Here is a 15,944-nt window from a genome sequence, read left to right as displayed (position 1 = left end):
GTGCTTACCGTGTTGTGTGATATGTGTTTCAGGTACTTCTCAGGATCGCGGGAAGACGTCGGCTTGATTGTACACACCAGTTAGAGATCATGACACCAGTTGAGGATTCTAGGATTTTATCAAACATTTGTTGACTTGTGTTTTGACAAATTATGCATTTTGTGGTTTTGGGGAAATGTGATGTTGATTTTATGTGATTTTAAAAATGAAAAATTTATTTGAAAATTTACAGTGTAACACCAAGAGCATACGCTTGGCATACGCGACCAGAACCCAAACCCTAATTTCGGGGTTTTGAGCCCTATTTAAGCTCCTTAACTTCCCCAAACCCTTTCCATTCTCAACCTCCACCTCTCCAACACCCTTCCTTGAAACCCTAACCCAAATTTAAGCCTTGTAAGCGAAAGAGTGTGCTTTTTGGTATCTTTGAAGGAGGAGGAAGTTGGTGATAGAGCTTGGAAGCTTGAAGCAACTTTGGATCTGGAAGTTCTCCTCCCTCATTCATCTCCAGAAGGTATAAAGTTAGAAGCTTTATGAATGTTTCCTTAGATCTAGTTGAAGGTGTTAAAGTTGTGTCCTTTTTGTCCCATATATTGGTCCATTTGAGTGTAGGTTGTTCCAGATCTTGTGAGGTGCATTTCCAGGTGTATATAAGGGTTTTAAGTCATAAAAATGTGATCTTGGTATTGTTCTTCCATTCATGCATGTGTAAAGAAGTTTAGAATCTTATGAAAAGTTAGGGTTTTGGATTTGGACCCTTCCTAGCAATGCAAAATTATAAAGTTGGAAACTCTATGATTTAGGGCGTTAATTTGGACCTAGATTTGATCTCTGGAAAAAAGGTCTTAAGGGATAAAGTGCTTAATGAAGCAGTGGGATCAGGTCGCGTACGTTGGGCGTACGTGGATTACGTTGGGCATACTCAACAGTCTTGGACTTTGACTTTCGTTGACTTCCGTTGGCCGTTGACTTTTTGACCAAGTTTGACTTTGGGTCAAATTTGAAGATTTTGGGCTATTGATTAAGATTTTATATGGTTCTGATAATAGTGGATTCGTGGGTGCAAGCAGTGCAGAAAAGGGATCGTATCGTAGTGTTTCAGAGTTCTTCGATTCAGGTGAGTTTTGTCTCACTGTACCGGGGGTCAAAGACACTAATTTCGGCCCACTAGTTTTGGTTATCTTTAGTAGAAGGATGTCATAGGGACTGTATGTAGTCACGCAGGATAGACTGAGGATTCTTGATCTAGGCTTTCTTGCCAGTTCCTTGTTTGGTTGTGGCTCTAAAGTAGGATCACCTGTTCGAGTGTCTATCTCACCTCTGAGTATATATGGTTATGCATTCCTTGGATTGTGGCTATGTATCCTTATGTATGGTATGTTGTTGTGTTGTAGTGATCTGTTAGATCTGTGCACACACACACACACAAACACACACACACACACACACACACACACATATATATATATATATATATATATATATATATATATATATATATATATATATATATCCTTATATGATGGATGCTATAGTAGTGGTATGTTGGTTAGAGTGTTAGTAGACTGGTTATCATCTAGTGGAGTGCCCTAGGGTTGTATGCAGTCATGTAGGATAACATGAGAACTCTTGATCTAGGCTTTCTTGCATGTTCATTGTTTGGTTGTGGATCTAGAGTAGGATCATCTGTTCGAGTGGCTATCTCACCTCTGGTTACTTATGGTTACATATTTCATAGAGGCTAGTTGGTAGTGGGTTGATCCTTGATTGTTTATATGTCAACATATTGTGGTAGTGGGTTGAGGCGGTCCTGCTTTGTGTTGTAGGCCAAGATACCCGATGCGGGCCGACTGTACGCCGTAGGCACGGAGGCTCGGGAAGAGCGATTGGGTTGAGGCAATCGGCCAACAAACCCTGGGTATTCCAGTCCGATGACTGATTGGACCCGTTGCATGTTGGTATTCCAGTCCAATGACTAATTGGGCCTGGGCATTCCAATCCGATGATTGTGGGCCGTTATGTATGCTTGTTTGTTTATCGTATGGGGTATTTTGGGGGAAACTCACTAAGTTTCGTGCTTACCCAATTGTTTATGTTTTTTTTTCAGGTTTTATCAGTGATCGTGGGAAGGCGAAGGCGGGACTATATACACTCATCAGCAACATTGAGGATTTTGTGTTTCTTATATTACTCTAATTTTCAATAAATGTATTTTGGAATAAACATTTTTCTTAATAATGGATTTATAATTGGGAAGTTTTACTCTAATAAAGCGAAAAATTTTGATTGTGAAAATAGGACGTTACACCATACAATAACTCAAGACAATACTTTCTTTGAGACAAACAAATAATCTCAATACCAAGAAAATATCTCAACAACCCTAAAGTTCTTAATTAAAAATTTTGGATTTTAAGGAAACTTTCACAACAAAAATTTCATGTTCACAACTAACATTTAAATTTATATCATCTACAAAACTAACACAAAATACAGACACATTATTTCTTATTTTATAGAACAACGAATAATCGATTTTACTATGAATAAACTCAAATTCCATCAAAGAGGCAGTGTACTTTTTCTATTCATTTCCTAGGGGCTCTTTTTAGCGCATACATGATTTAACTACTTAACATATTTCTCATTTTTTGAAAAATTACCTTCAGGTAAACTCGTATATACATCTTCCTCAAAAGAACCATATAAAAAAACATTATTTACATTAAATTGATACATCTTCTACTTATGATTAACAACACAAATTACAGACATGGCTGTCATTAGTTTCACAACGGGAGAGAAGGTGTCATCAACATCCAGACCTTCCGATTGACCGTCTTTATTGAACATCTTAAACTTTCATATTTGCTTTTAGACATAGATGACGTTTGTATGTAACATACAAAGCTTAATAGGATGAGAGTCTTAATCGATAAGTTGTGTATGTTTCTTTTTGTTTTACTTAAACATAGAGATCGTTTAGGACATTCATGTTTATCTTACATACCATTCATGCGGTATGATTGTCTACACTAAAATAAATTGTGATCAACATATTTAACAACCAACAAGTTTTTACTACTTGTTTTATATATATATATATATATATATATATATATATATATATATATATATATATATATATATATATATATATATATATATATATATATATATATATATTGCATTTTTACTTTAATGATAGTTATGCATAAATTTTAATGAAAAAAGATACCACATGTACCTTGTCCTCTTGCAAGTGTGCGTTTAACCAATAAGAAAACAATAGAAAGAACTTTTAATTTTGTACCAACACACTCACATGTAACATCCGCCAACACATTTTTATTTTCCATATTATGTTTGGGGCGTACATGTGACAAATGATAATTGCTTTCACAAAATAAATTTCAATCACGTTAGTATCAACATAAAAAAAACATGATACAATATAAGTCTTTTGCTTTTTACTATTTAATAAAGGTTATGATTTTGACTTATCTAACTACGAATGGATCAATTTGAATTGTGTCATATCATTGATGCATATAACTTTATTAATTGTTTTGTTTGTTAATTTAAGTTATAGCCAAAATAATACAACTTTTAGATCATATTTTTATACAAAAAATATGACAAATTTCACAAAACTCACTAAGTTTACATAAAAACTTAATTTTGACATTACATTATTTTTTGTCTCAAATTGAACACTCCGTTCCGTTTACCAACTTGTTACGATTTCGACCACTTAACTGATCAACCATGTTCATGGCATGTTGACGTGTCAGTTTTGATGATGTATCATGCTGACCTGACACTTTTGGTGACATTACATTCTGTCAAAATTGGAAAAAAAATAAATAAATAAAATAAAATATATCGACTTTTATAATAGTTTTCCAAAACCTAGTGATTTTTGTAAAAATTCGTATTCTATCACAAATCGATTAGAATCCATGGACTTGTTTGGAGTGGAAAAACGACAACAATGGAGAATTTGAACAAAAACTATCCCAGAAGTCGCTATATTTTAGTCTTTTTTTTCCAATTTTGACACCCAGGATGTAATGTTCCCAAAAGTGTCGCATCATCATGCAATGTCAGTATGTCACGCCATTAAGACTGACACATTATCATGTCACGTCAGCAAGCAACCTGATTAATCTGTTGTCAAATGATCGAAATCGTAACAAATTGGTAAACGAAGTGTCCAAATGTCAAAATCGAATTCTTGTATAAACTTAATCACTTTTGTGGTATTTGGCCAAAAATATATAAAAAATAAAATAAAATAAAATATATAATGTTTTTAAGTCTACACAGCCTAACATGAACCAAACCATTTTTGGTGAACCCAAGATACAACGTATCCTTGGGTGTTTAAGAACAAAAACTAAGCTGCCACGTAGGTACGAGTGTTGACAAATAAATTATCTTACATACATGATACGTACATAAATAAAATAGAAGTTGGGTTGGAGTAGTATATCTAAAAATAGAAAGAACACAGAACACGTTATGCAAAAAGGGAAAGTGGTTTAGAGGAGTACGATATACGGTGACTTTATTCAGAAAATGGCGTGAGCATTGAGTTATCCTGTCGCATGCCACCGCAAATATTAATTATAGCTTTCTAAATAGACCAGACTCCCTCATGATTAATCACTTGCAGGATACAACTAACTAATGCATGTATGATGTATGTCATCATAACATTTGCTATCTTTAAAGTCTCTTAACATCAAAAAGAAAAAAGGAGGAACTTAAGCATATGCAAACATGTCTTTTATGATTCAGAAGTAAAAAAAAAAAAAAAAACATAAAGAAAATCATAAAATACAGAAACAGCTAACTAACAGATGAGCCATGGAAGGAAAATAAGGGACATTAAAGCTAATATATGTAAGCAATAGAGGGGCATATCAGATGCAGAATCTATAGGTTGATAGATATCCGTATTGGGAGGAGAATAGACACAGCTTTGCATAGATGGCTGACAGTTGCGTGGAGGTGAAGGTGGCGGCGGCACTCCGTAGAGAGGACCGCTAGGCGATGGTGGTGGTGGTTCACATGATGGAATAATAGATGGTGGTGGTGGTGGTTCGCATGAAGGGCCAATAGGTGGTGGTGGGGTTCCATATAATGGTCGGGGAGAGGGTGGAGTTGGTGTTGGTTGATAGGATGCTGATACCCCGGACCCCATGAAAGAAAGTGCAGTAAAGAAAGAGAAATATGAGCACAACAACATTTGTCTTGTGACTGAAAATGATGAGATTCTTTAATAGAAGAACAGAAAGATATTACTTTTTTAGGCTAACTGTGCACCGATATGGATATCAGCTCAGGCAGTCATAAATAACATAGAAAATGACCGAAATACCCTTAGACGTAGCGAGATACATAACACCTGGAAAGTGTGGTTTGCAGCCACGTAGGGAAACTCTCGTCATTTTGCTTAAAACTGTATTTGCCGGTGCCGAGTGGTAGACATTATTTATTCATTTATTTATTTATTTATATAAATAAATGCATAATAGACTTAAAATACAAACTGACCATCACCTCAGCCATAAACATATATAGTTTAATAGGGCAGGATTACCATCAAATTTGTATCAGCTTTAAAATACACAAAAAATCAAAAATACATATTGTACAAACAAACAAACAAACGTGATAAGTAGTTGTATTGAGTAACCAAAGGTTACAATAGACAAACTTTTCCTTATTCATTAATGATACACACTTTCTTTAATGACTCCCATCATTTGTAACAGCCTTATGTAACTTAACCACTTTCTTTACTATTTGTAAGTCTCCCACCAACAAAAAAAAAAAACTAATACTGCGAAATTGTTCATATTCTATCAAAATAAACATTTTTTTTAAGGTAGAGCGCTTCAAAAACCATTTTCACAGCAAAAGGGCGATCCATATTGCAAAAATCAAGAGTTAGGTACTTAGGTTGAGAAGATGTTAATATAGGAGACTGATTTGGCAGTGGGCATTGCAAAATTGGTGGGGAATAACGTTAAGCATTAAGGAAAGTAAAGTGGCTAGATTTGTGTTTTTCTCTTTTTATCTCCTTTTTTGTTTAAATCAGACTTGTTGAAGTAAATGTAAGTTGCATTACCATTGGAATATGATCCTGATGTTACCCGGATTGGTGAAAATCCAGAGTAGTCCCTCTCTACCTTTGCTATGCATAACTGGGTAATGTATTTTCTTAATTCTTGTTCTTGAGCACAAGACTGAGCTGCATATTCCTCTAATGGCATCCACTGCAGTGCACAAAACATTTTCCAATATCAATGCCAGATAATACCAAATTATTTTCAAGAGTGACCTAAATACAGGTGCCAAAATGGCACTTCATTTTTTAATACAGGTCTAAACGAGAGTTGTGTCAGGTCGACATGGTAACACTTTTTTGTCCATTTTTTTTTATAAGAAAAATTATAAGTGATTAGCGCATTATTATGATTATAAAACTAACATTCTAATAATAATCTACAAAAAATTTCAATAGAGCAATTTAGGAGGTTGTAACATCAAATATTTGAAGAAGGGCAAGTTTTGACCCATTTATAGGTAATTAGGTCAAAATTGCAACCTCTATACTCAAACTTAATTTTATAAACTCAGATGAATGAATATAAGGCCTACAGCTGACAAGGAAAAGATATACAGATAAAGGTAACCAGCTCCAGCAGGATAAGTAGTTTCATGAAGTTTTTATATTAATAAAAAAAACGGTGGCAAGGTGATTAAAAAGGAAAAAGGTCAAACGGAACAACATAAGTTGGTTTATTTGAAAAGGGTTTATAGTTTGTATGTCTGCCCATGTTGCTCATAAAATAGCATCATGAGTTGTAATAGCAGTTTTGATAGGTTACAATACATGGGGGTGATGTGGTTGTAAAGCGATAGGTATCTGTGAATAATGAAATATTTATACAAGGGTAGAAGGGAAACAAAGAGCTATATAGAAAATGGGTCTAACAATGTGTACATGTGCATGTTTATGTTTATCATTGTTACTTTTCTGTATATTATTCCTTGTATATGGACATCTCCTATTTCTAGCCATACTGGATTCAAAGATTATGTTATCTTCTTGACAATAATTCTCAGTTTTGTTGGGTATATCCTCTTCAACTGTTTATAATTCAGTTTGAAGGAGATGAATAGTGGCTTCTTTGAATAAAATAAAAACTAATTAGGACAATATATTATATATGACAGCAGGCAACTAAGCATCTAAAACCTATAATACCTGCTATAACAGATGCATTTTCAACAAACTTGTTACTTGGTTACCCTCACAGACATTAAAATAACTAAATGAGAACATACAAAATAGTGGGTTGCCAAACCATGACATAAACCCTCTAAAAATTTTGTCTAAGAATAGTTAGGTAATCATGTTCAGAATATCAAGTATTTATTTAAAAAAAAAAAAAAAGAAGTGTTGGCAGGTGTCCACCAAACTGGTCATTTTTCCCTTTCCTTTATAAGACACTGAATAGCCTTTAGTGGTTTGAAGAGGGAGTTAGATGTAGTGTGTACAAGTAGTACCTTGGCTGCCTCAATTTCTGTTTCTTGAACCAGGATGTCATACGATAATGGACGCATCATGCACATGAAAAATAGTTCTGATTTCCCAAAGAATACATTGTGCTCTTGACTGCCAATTGCATCAATTAAATATCACAAGCTACACTATCCAAATGTTGACTCAACAATGCAAGTGTTGCTACCGAACTTATAGATAGTGCCATTTTTTAATCTTTTGCTTTTTCTTCAACAATAATGGCGTTCAGATCAGAATATATGGATTAAAAAAAAAAATTGATTGTGTATACCTGAATGCTAGTACTTCGACAAACTCTGTATCGATCTGAAACAGTTACAACCATCAACCTTATGTAAGAATTCCATTTTAATTTTTAACACAAAGATTGGGGATAGTATCAAAATACACATCAGAAGCTCAAAACTTACTCCTGTTTCTTCTTTGACCTCTCTAACCACCCCTACAGAAATATCCTCACCCTGTAGAATGGACTCTCGTCAGATTATTAGAGAAAAGCACTGTAACCTAATTTGAAAAAAACTAATGAACTTCTGTAGAAACATACACCTCATGAATAATTCCAGTGGAGACCTTCCAAACGCCTCGTAGTTGCCCCATCTTCTCCTGGACAACAAGCATCTATAAACCAAAAAAAAAAAACATCTAGTCAGCTAATCTAAAAAAATCCAAATATACATTTTCTAGGATTTTTTGGCTACTAAACAGTATATAGATTATAGAAAGGTGGGAATAAGTAGGATTAGAGAGGGTTAAGTCATAAGTGTGTCCCTTTCAGGCCAATCAGGAACTCGATTCCCGCCCAATTAGTGTTGTGGCTCTTTCATTTCACACACATACATACATAATTATACCATCGGCATCCACACACATGCACGTATGTACAAAAAATAAACATACCTAGACACGCGTATATGTATATAGTGCTAATTTGTAACCTTCTCATAAATGATAAATCCTGTCATCAATATCAACACAAAGTTTATGATATACAATAAGGGATGTATGTTGCTGTGTGTAGGGAGGATGCTTATGTATATCAATGTGTGTGTGTGTATGTATGTCTTTGAGTATGTAGGTGAGAGAATCTATGTAGATTTGGGCATTTGTTTTTTGTGGGCGCTACTTGTTGGTGTGAGTATGTAAAAAAATTGCTTATCAACCTACCCCAGGGCCCATGTGGGAGGTCAAATCACGGAACACTAGAAATATTTTAGGCATGCCATAGTTTGAACTTTGAACCCTGCCTCAACCACTAGGCTTATTAGCCGATGATATTGGAAGATATGTATGTATTTCAAATTTCCATATTAGATAGTGCTAGTTGTCATGTATAGCTGTAGTTTACTCATCTTGTACTTGTATAAATGCCATGATAAATGGAAGGATACGTAATGTGGGAATACATATCTTATATGGTATCAGCCACAGAGCAGCACCCCCTCTCCTCTTCGTTTTTCTTCTTCACGTATCTCGATCACATGGCTTTTTCCTTTTTCCTCCTCTGAGCTTCCCCTTGCCATCATTCTTCATCTTCTAACCATCAAATTATCATACTCAATTTTTCTTCAAATTCGTCCCCTCCTCTCCTCTCCTATCAAAACCTACTAGGACATGTTGATGGCTCTTCTCTTGCTCCACCCACAACCACAGAAGTTGAAGGCAAATTGATACCCAATCCGGATGACGCTATGCTGATCAAAAGGCCCTCCTTATTATTCAATCTTCATTAACGGAAGAAGCTATGGCTGAAACCCTCGGTCTTAACACTGCCCATGCAATTTGGCGTGCATTTGAGAGTGCCTACAACCATGATTCTCGAGAACACTTACAAACTCTACGTGACTCCCTTCGCCAGCTACAAAAAGGATCCTCTTCTGTCACCGATTTTTGTCGAAAATTCAAAGCCATTTGTGACCGGTTATGGTGGCGTTGATTCATTAATCAACGGGTCAACCAAATCTTCCTTGCAAATGGAACTCACTATCGCATATCTTGTCCATATACTCCTCAACAAAATGGGAGAGCCGAACGAAAGCACCATCACATTAAGGAAACCGGCCTTCCTACGCTTTTTAATGCTCACGCTCCTGCGTCCTATTAGGTTGATGCATTCGCATCCGTGTCTACATTATTAATCGTTTGCCATCCAGACTTCTTAGAAGACAAAAGTCCCTTTGAGGTGCTCTTTACTACTCTACCCAATTTTGATATGTTTCGGGTGTTCGGTTGTCGAGTTTTTCCATATTTAAGGGATTACTCGGCACACATTACATTCAGTCCGCTTGTCAAAGCTTCAACGGTTCGTATTGTTTTATCACTTGGTGTTATGCAACGATGGCCATTGCATCAACTAGATGTCAAAAATGCATTTCTAAATGGCACTCACTAATATGGTTTTTATGGAGCAACCACCCGGGTTCATTGATGAGAAATATCATTTGCATGTTTGCAAGCTAAAGAAAGTCATTTATGGACTAAAACAAGCACCACATGCTTGTTTTCAACGCTTACGTGCTTTTCTCATCACTCTTGGTTTCACTTGTAGCTATGTCGATACCTCACTTTTTGTTTTTAAACGTGGCTCTATTATTCTCTATCTACTAGTCTATGTTGATGACATTATTCTCACTGGCAATGATTCCAAACTCATCAGCACCTTTATCGTTCGCTTAAACAATGAATTTGCCACCAAAGACCTTGGAAAGTTAAATTACTTTCTTGGTCTTGAAGTCACATATACCGACAATGGCTTCTTTCTCACCGAAGCTAAATATGCCAATAACATTCTCACTCGTGTTGATTGGATGGAATCCAAACCAACCACCACTCTATTAGGCACGATTGAATACTTGTGTATAGGGGTGGCAATTGTTGACACGGCACGACAAAAATACACGACACGAAACGAAATTGGGACGAAACTGAAATTCGAATTCGTGTTCGTGTCAAGTATAAAAAAACACGATGTCGTGTTGTGCTCGTGTTCAAATTTTGACACGATTAAGCATTTGTTTGTCGTGTTTGTCGTGTTATGTATGATTAAATATTAATTAAATAAACTAATTTTTATATTATGTTATCTTTGTCGTGTCGTGTTTGTCGTTTTTAATTGGTTCGTTTTCGTGTTCATTAAAACAAACACGACATCGTGTCTTTTCGTGTTCGTGTCACATAAAAGTTTGTCGTGTCATGTCGTGTCAGACAAAAACACGACACGATGGCCCGATTTGCCACCCCTACTTGTGTACCGTAGGTGAACCATTCTCAGGCCCCACTTTGTATCGATCATTGGTGTAACATCCGGATTCCCAGGTATCTTATTTTAATTATTTATCTTGAGTTTTAGGAGGGACTCGGCGAGTAGGCGCTCAGACTCGCCGAGTAGGATCGCGCATTTCTTGTCTGATTTAATGAAGGACTCGACGAGTCGATGCGTGGACTCGGCGAGTCCGCGCTGTAAATTGAAACCCTAATTCTCGGGGTCTATGCCCTATTTAAAGGCCTTTATAGCCTCCATTTGCGGCCAATGCACCCCTGAGAAACCCTAGAGAGCAGAGAGAAAGCTTGTAGTGCAAGAGGAGGGCTAATTCATCATTCTAAGTGTAATTTTGCAAGAAAGAATGAAGGAGGACAAACAAGGAAGATTGAGGAGCTCAGATCTATCACCCATTTGATCAGAAGAGGCTGCTAGAGGTACTAATATGTGCTCAATCTCGTGTATTTGGTGATCTACTTGAATCTAGGGTTTTCTTATGCCTTCTTTGGCTTGGATTCGAAGTATGTGAGGTCCCAAGGTGGAGTTCTTCTTAGATCTGGACCTTAAGAGGTCCAGAGAGTCTTATCTATCTTGCTTTTTGCTATTTCATTAGAGATATGACCCTAGGTTGTCATTCTAGAGGTTATTTCACCCAAAGAAGCTTTATGGATATTGCATGAGTGTAAAGGTCGGACCTTTACGTGATTATAGTGGTTGGGAAGGCCAGATCTATAGGTTAGAGAAGTAGATCTGACCTTAGAAGGTCATTTCAGTGTTGCCATGGAGGCAACTCGCCGAGTCCATAATGGGACTCGACGAGTCGAGTCAGGGTTGCCCCGCGATTCGTGACAGGTGTAACCCGTCGAGTGGGACGATGACTCGACGAGCCAAGAGAGGCTAGAAGGATTCAGAGAACCCGCATGGACTCGCCGAGTCGCCCATGTGCACTCGACGAGTCGGTCAAGGTTTGACCATTGACTTTCGTTGACCTTAGGGTTCTGGTCAAGACTGATTCAAGAGAGTTCAGGGAAGGGTAGAATGGCCTTCTACCCAATCTGTAGAGATGAGGCTATGAGAGAATATTGATCGGGAATGTTATTTGAATAATAGGAGGCTAGGTCGGGACGTTGAGCACGAGAGTTTATCCGACTTCATTGAGGTGAGTCTTCTCACAATACTGTACCTGGAAGGGTACCTATGTGTGACCGGAAGGTCTTGTATGCTATGAGATGTATATGCTATATGCGGTTATGTGATATGTATGTGCTATGTATGTTATGTATGGTAAGGACCAGAAGGTCAGGATGATATGGACCGGAAGGTCAGGAGGTTACGAACCGGAAGGTCGATACGGGTAGGACCGGAAGGTCTATCGGGATTTGGGACGGAAGTCCCCTGAGACACATGGATCGGAAGATCCTACAGGGTTATGGCCTGGAAAGGCGTATGTGTTGTATGTGGTATTTTGGGGAACTCACTAAGCATTTATGCTTACAGTTGTTGTGTTATGTATTTCAGGTACTAGCGAGGATCGCGGGAAGGCGCCGGCATGATCCGTACACACTCATAGAGATTATGTTTTGAGATTCTGGGATTTGTTTGTTATGATGACATTGGATACAGTTTGTTGACATTGTTTTTGATGACTGAAAATATGATTTAAAAATGAAAAATTGTTTTGAAAATTTACGTCGTTACAATTGGTGGGTGCTCTCCAATATTTAACCATCACAATACCCGATCTCTCCTATGCAGTAAATCAAGTAAGTCAATTCCTTTAAGCTCCAACAATCCAACTGTTGATCACTTCCAGGCTGTCAAACGGATACTGCGTTATGTTGAAGGGACAGTTTCCTACGGATTGCACTTTCACCGACCTCACTCCTCCTGGACTCTTGGTTGGACTCTTGGTTACATTGATGCTGACTGGGCTCGGTGTATTGAAACGCGTCGCTCCACTTATGGCTATTCTATTTTTCTTGGTGGAAACCTCGTCTCTTGGAGTGCTAAAAAGCAGCCCACGGTTTCCCGCTCCAGTTGTTAATTAGAATAGAGCTATGGCAAACACTTAGCTTGATGGGGGGGTATTAGCCGATAATATTAGAAGATATGTATGTATTTTAAATTTCCATATTAGAGAGTGCTTGTTGTCATGTATAGCTGTAGTTTACTCATCTTGTACTTGTATAAATTCCATGATAAATGAAAGGATACATATTGTGGGAATACATATCTTATAAGGCTCCTATCATGGGGCCCCGTGGGGGTGTATACTAATGTGTGTGTGGATATGTTTGTAAGTGGGGGTGTATACTGATGCGTCCTAACTCCTAATTTCACAATCAAATGGCAAAACTCAATTAAGGTGAACAGGTGGCTAAACCTTCAACACAAGGTTTTCACATAAATATTCCAAAGAAAAAAAAAATGCAAAAGTCCCCCATTTCTGGCTTCGGTACAAAAAGCAAAGCCAACCAAAAATTAGGAAAGTCTAATAAACTAGGAAGGAAAAGACTAAAAGTCAAAACAAATTAATTATGACCACCAAATAAAAAAAAGCATGCACGTAATTAAAAGTTCACGCCAATTGGACCGGGTCAAGACTAGATGCTCCGTCATCATATACTTTTGTGTGGGTGTGTGTATGTGTGTGTGTGTGTGTATATATATATATGTGTGTGTGTGTAAAGTAATTTTAGTTTTCCACTGCCTCCCTATAAAAAAAAATTAGATTTTTTTGTTATTGAGAAAGATGTTGACTGAGAGAGAGAGAGAGTGAAGGAAAGTAAGGGAGGAAGGAGGGTGGAAGAGAGAAAAAGGGAGAGAGTTCTACTTTTAGATTTGATTTTAAAACTCAACTACATGAATCATCTGTGTGGTATAGAAGAAATTATGGATATATCCGTAAGTTAGATGGTCCAGGGACGAAAAGAGTGCAAAACTCTCATTTAAGGGTTTATCCGAGTAATAAAAAGATGAGGCGATTTGATTAAATAAAGCACCATAATAGCAAAACAAACAAAAAGAAGAAATATAGAAAGTTGGTGTAATAATACAATATACCTCTCGCCTATCATTTAAGACAATAGCTCCAACACGTGCTATATGTGAAGCATTTGCAGGGATGGGATTTATAGTTTTAGGAATCCAGTAAAGGAGCATCAGGTACTTGGGTTCAGCATGGTGGTACACGAAACCCTCCTGCAAGTTCCAATAACAAAGTATTTCAGGAAGGGAAAAAAATTATTAATTATCTAATCAGTAATCACCATGCATGACCTTAACATAGAATGATATCAGTTTCTACTCATAAATTTATCCAACAGTCACTAGATAGTAGATACCTACCTTAACTGCAGTGTCCACAAGATTTGATAGCTCAATTGGCAGTTTAATCCAAACACCCTTCTTGCCCTGTCAAACCCAAACCCAAACCCAAACCCAAACCCATCTCAGAATTACAAAAATGGAAAGCTAATAAAACCCCAACCCAACAAGGTGTACCTGTGATCTCCAATGCGCCATTGAATTTTTAAGCAGTGTACGAAAGACATCTGAGACCATATGCTCCTTCATCTCTACCATCACACCTCCAAACTCATCATTGCTTGCAGGTAGTTGCTGGACATCATTTTCGATTGTCAATTGGTCCATCAAAGTATCAAACCAACAGGCCTACATGAATTCTTACACTCCTACTTGGAAAGATACTTCAAATTCCAACCCCAGTATTATCAACTTAATTCAACATGCCTGCACAAATCCTTACACTCTTACTGACAAAAGTTCAACCATCCAGGCATCCAATAGACAACAAGGATTCTAAAGGAAGGTAATACTCACAAATTACCCTTTTACTTAACTACAACAGCAGGCATGCGATTGATTGAGCAACTAATGACTCTTCCCACAAGCAAACAAAGATATTGTCAAACACTTCTGACTTCACACTAACTACTAAACATGTTGATGTTGCTTTTGTATTTAAGTGAGGCTGCTTGTTCAAATTATTCTAAATTTACCCAAATCATTTCTTACTGTTCCTGCCCCAACCACACACATACACACAGAAACTCAATGTAATCTAAAAATTAGTTACTAATGCGGGCAATGATTTCAGGGATATGAGTAGCCATATCCCGAATTAGAACTGCAACATGAACTTCGAACAGTAGAATAAAAGCGGGGTCGGGGATACCTACCTGTAAGACGATAACAGCAACGACAAGAGATGCATTGTAGATCGCAATGCAGAAATGGAGGATTAGGGTTAAGCGACTAACACTAATGTTTATGTACCGAATGAAGCTATGAAGAAAGGATTCACTGTCGTATGTGTAGCCGGTACTAGCCTCGTAGGTTCCGATAGCCATTGAAGAAACTCGAAGACTTGGAGCCATTATTGCAAAAAATTCCAACGTGGGCCTGGGCTGGGCTCTAGTGGTTAGGACTAGGACTCTAGGAGACAAGTTTTCGTGGATAAGGGTACAAGACAAAGGTGACCACTGACTAGTCGTGCGTCGTGCGTCGTGACTCGTGACTGGTGAGTGTGCTGTTCGACATGGACGTAAGAGCTGACGAGGAACCCGACATTGAGCAAAACTAGTGCCACAAAATAAAAGAAGCGGCGTGTAAACTGCACTGTGTATGTGTATAAAGCTAAAGGAAGTGGTAACACTCATAACACGTCGTCACGTCAGATTTTTTAGTGTCACATTATTTTTAACCATTTAGCACCTAATCTTAGCATTTGGTAGGGAGTGTTAACACTCCTGACACTCTATTTTATATTATTTTTGATTTTTTTTTCTAATTTAATTAAATCATTTTATTTTAATATACAAACATTTTTTGTTCACAAATATTAAGCAAATTTTATTTTTTAAAACCACAAACAATAAATATTTAAGTACAGGGTCCTTTTGGTAATTTCAGAAACTTGGCTTGTGATAGAGATTAAGATAGGGGTGTGATGTGTAAGTATGAGATTTTTGGAGGTCTTATTCTGTCCAATTCAGATTTTTGTTTCTTCTTCCTCCAGCAAAATTGATTGCAGCGAGACTCCCATTTTCCATTTTCGATCTT

At 37.1% G+C, this 15,944-nt stretch overlaps 1 protein-coding gene across 3 annotated transcripts; it reads right to left on the bottom strand.

Annotated features, from left to right (window-relative positions):
- Positions 1 to 5,604: 5,604 nt before the first annotated feature.
- Positions 5,605 to 15,440, bottom strand: LOC145114292 (nudix hydrolase 2-like). Of its 3 annotated transcripts, none has more exons than XM_079050294.1 (9): positions 15,062 to 15,440; positions 14,364 to 14,480; positions 14,208 to 14,273; positions 13,923 to 14,060; positions 8,150 to 8,221; positions 8,011 to 8,061; positions 7,872 to 7,906; positions 7,585 to 7,693; positions 5,605 to 6,287 (listed from the first exon to the last, which is right to left on the bottom strand). In XM_079050294.1, exons 1-9 carry the CDS (start codon positions 15,257 to 15,259, stop codon positions 6,063 to 6,065), a joined length of 1,011 nt encoding a protein of 336 aa, XP_078906420.1. In that variant the 5' UTR covers positions 15,260 to 15,440; the 3' UTR covers positions 5,605 to 6,062. The 3 variants fall into 3 exon arrangements, with proteins under 3 accessions (XP_078906420.1, XP_078906421.1, XP_078906422.1); XM_079050295.1 differs by having other exon boundaries at positions 14,364 to 14,612; positions 15,062 to 15,191; XM_079050296.1 differs by lacking the exon at positions 15,062 to 15,440 and adding an exon at positions 14,703 to 15,019 and having other exon boundaries at positions 14,364 to 14,612.
- Positions 15,441 to 15,944: the final 504 nt, after the last annotated feature.

Source organism: Lactuca virosa, chromosome 5, assembly GCF_052849685.1.
Source record: "Lactuca virosa cultivar CGN04683 chromosome 5, Lactuca_virosa_CGN04683_v6, whole genome shotgun sequence".
Taxonomy (NCBI): domain Eukaryota; kingdom Viridiplantae; phylum Streptophyta; class Magnoliopsida; order Asterales; family Asteraceae; genus Lactuca; species Lactuca virosa.
This window is presented reverse-complemented; position numbering and strand designations above follow the sequence as displayed.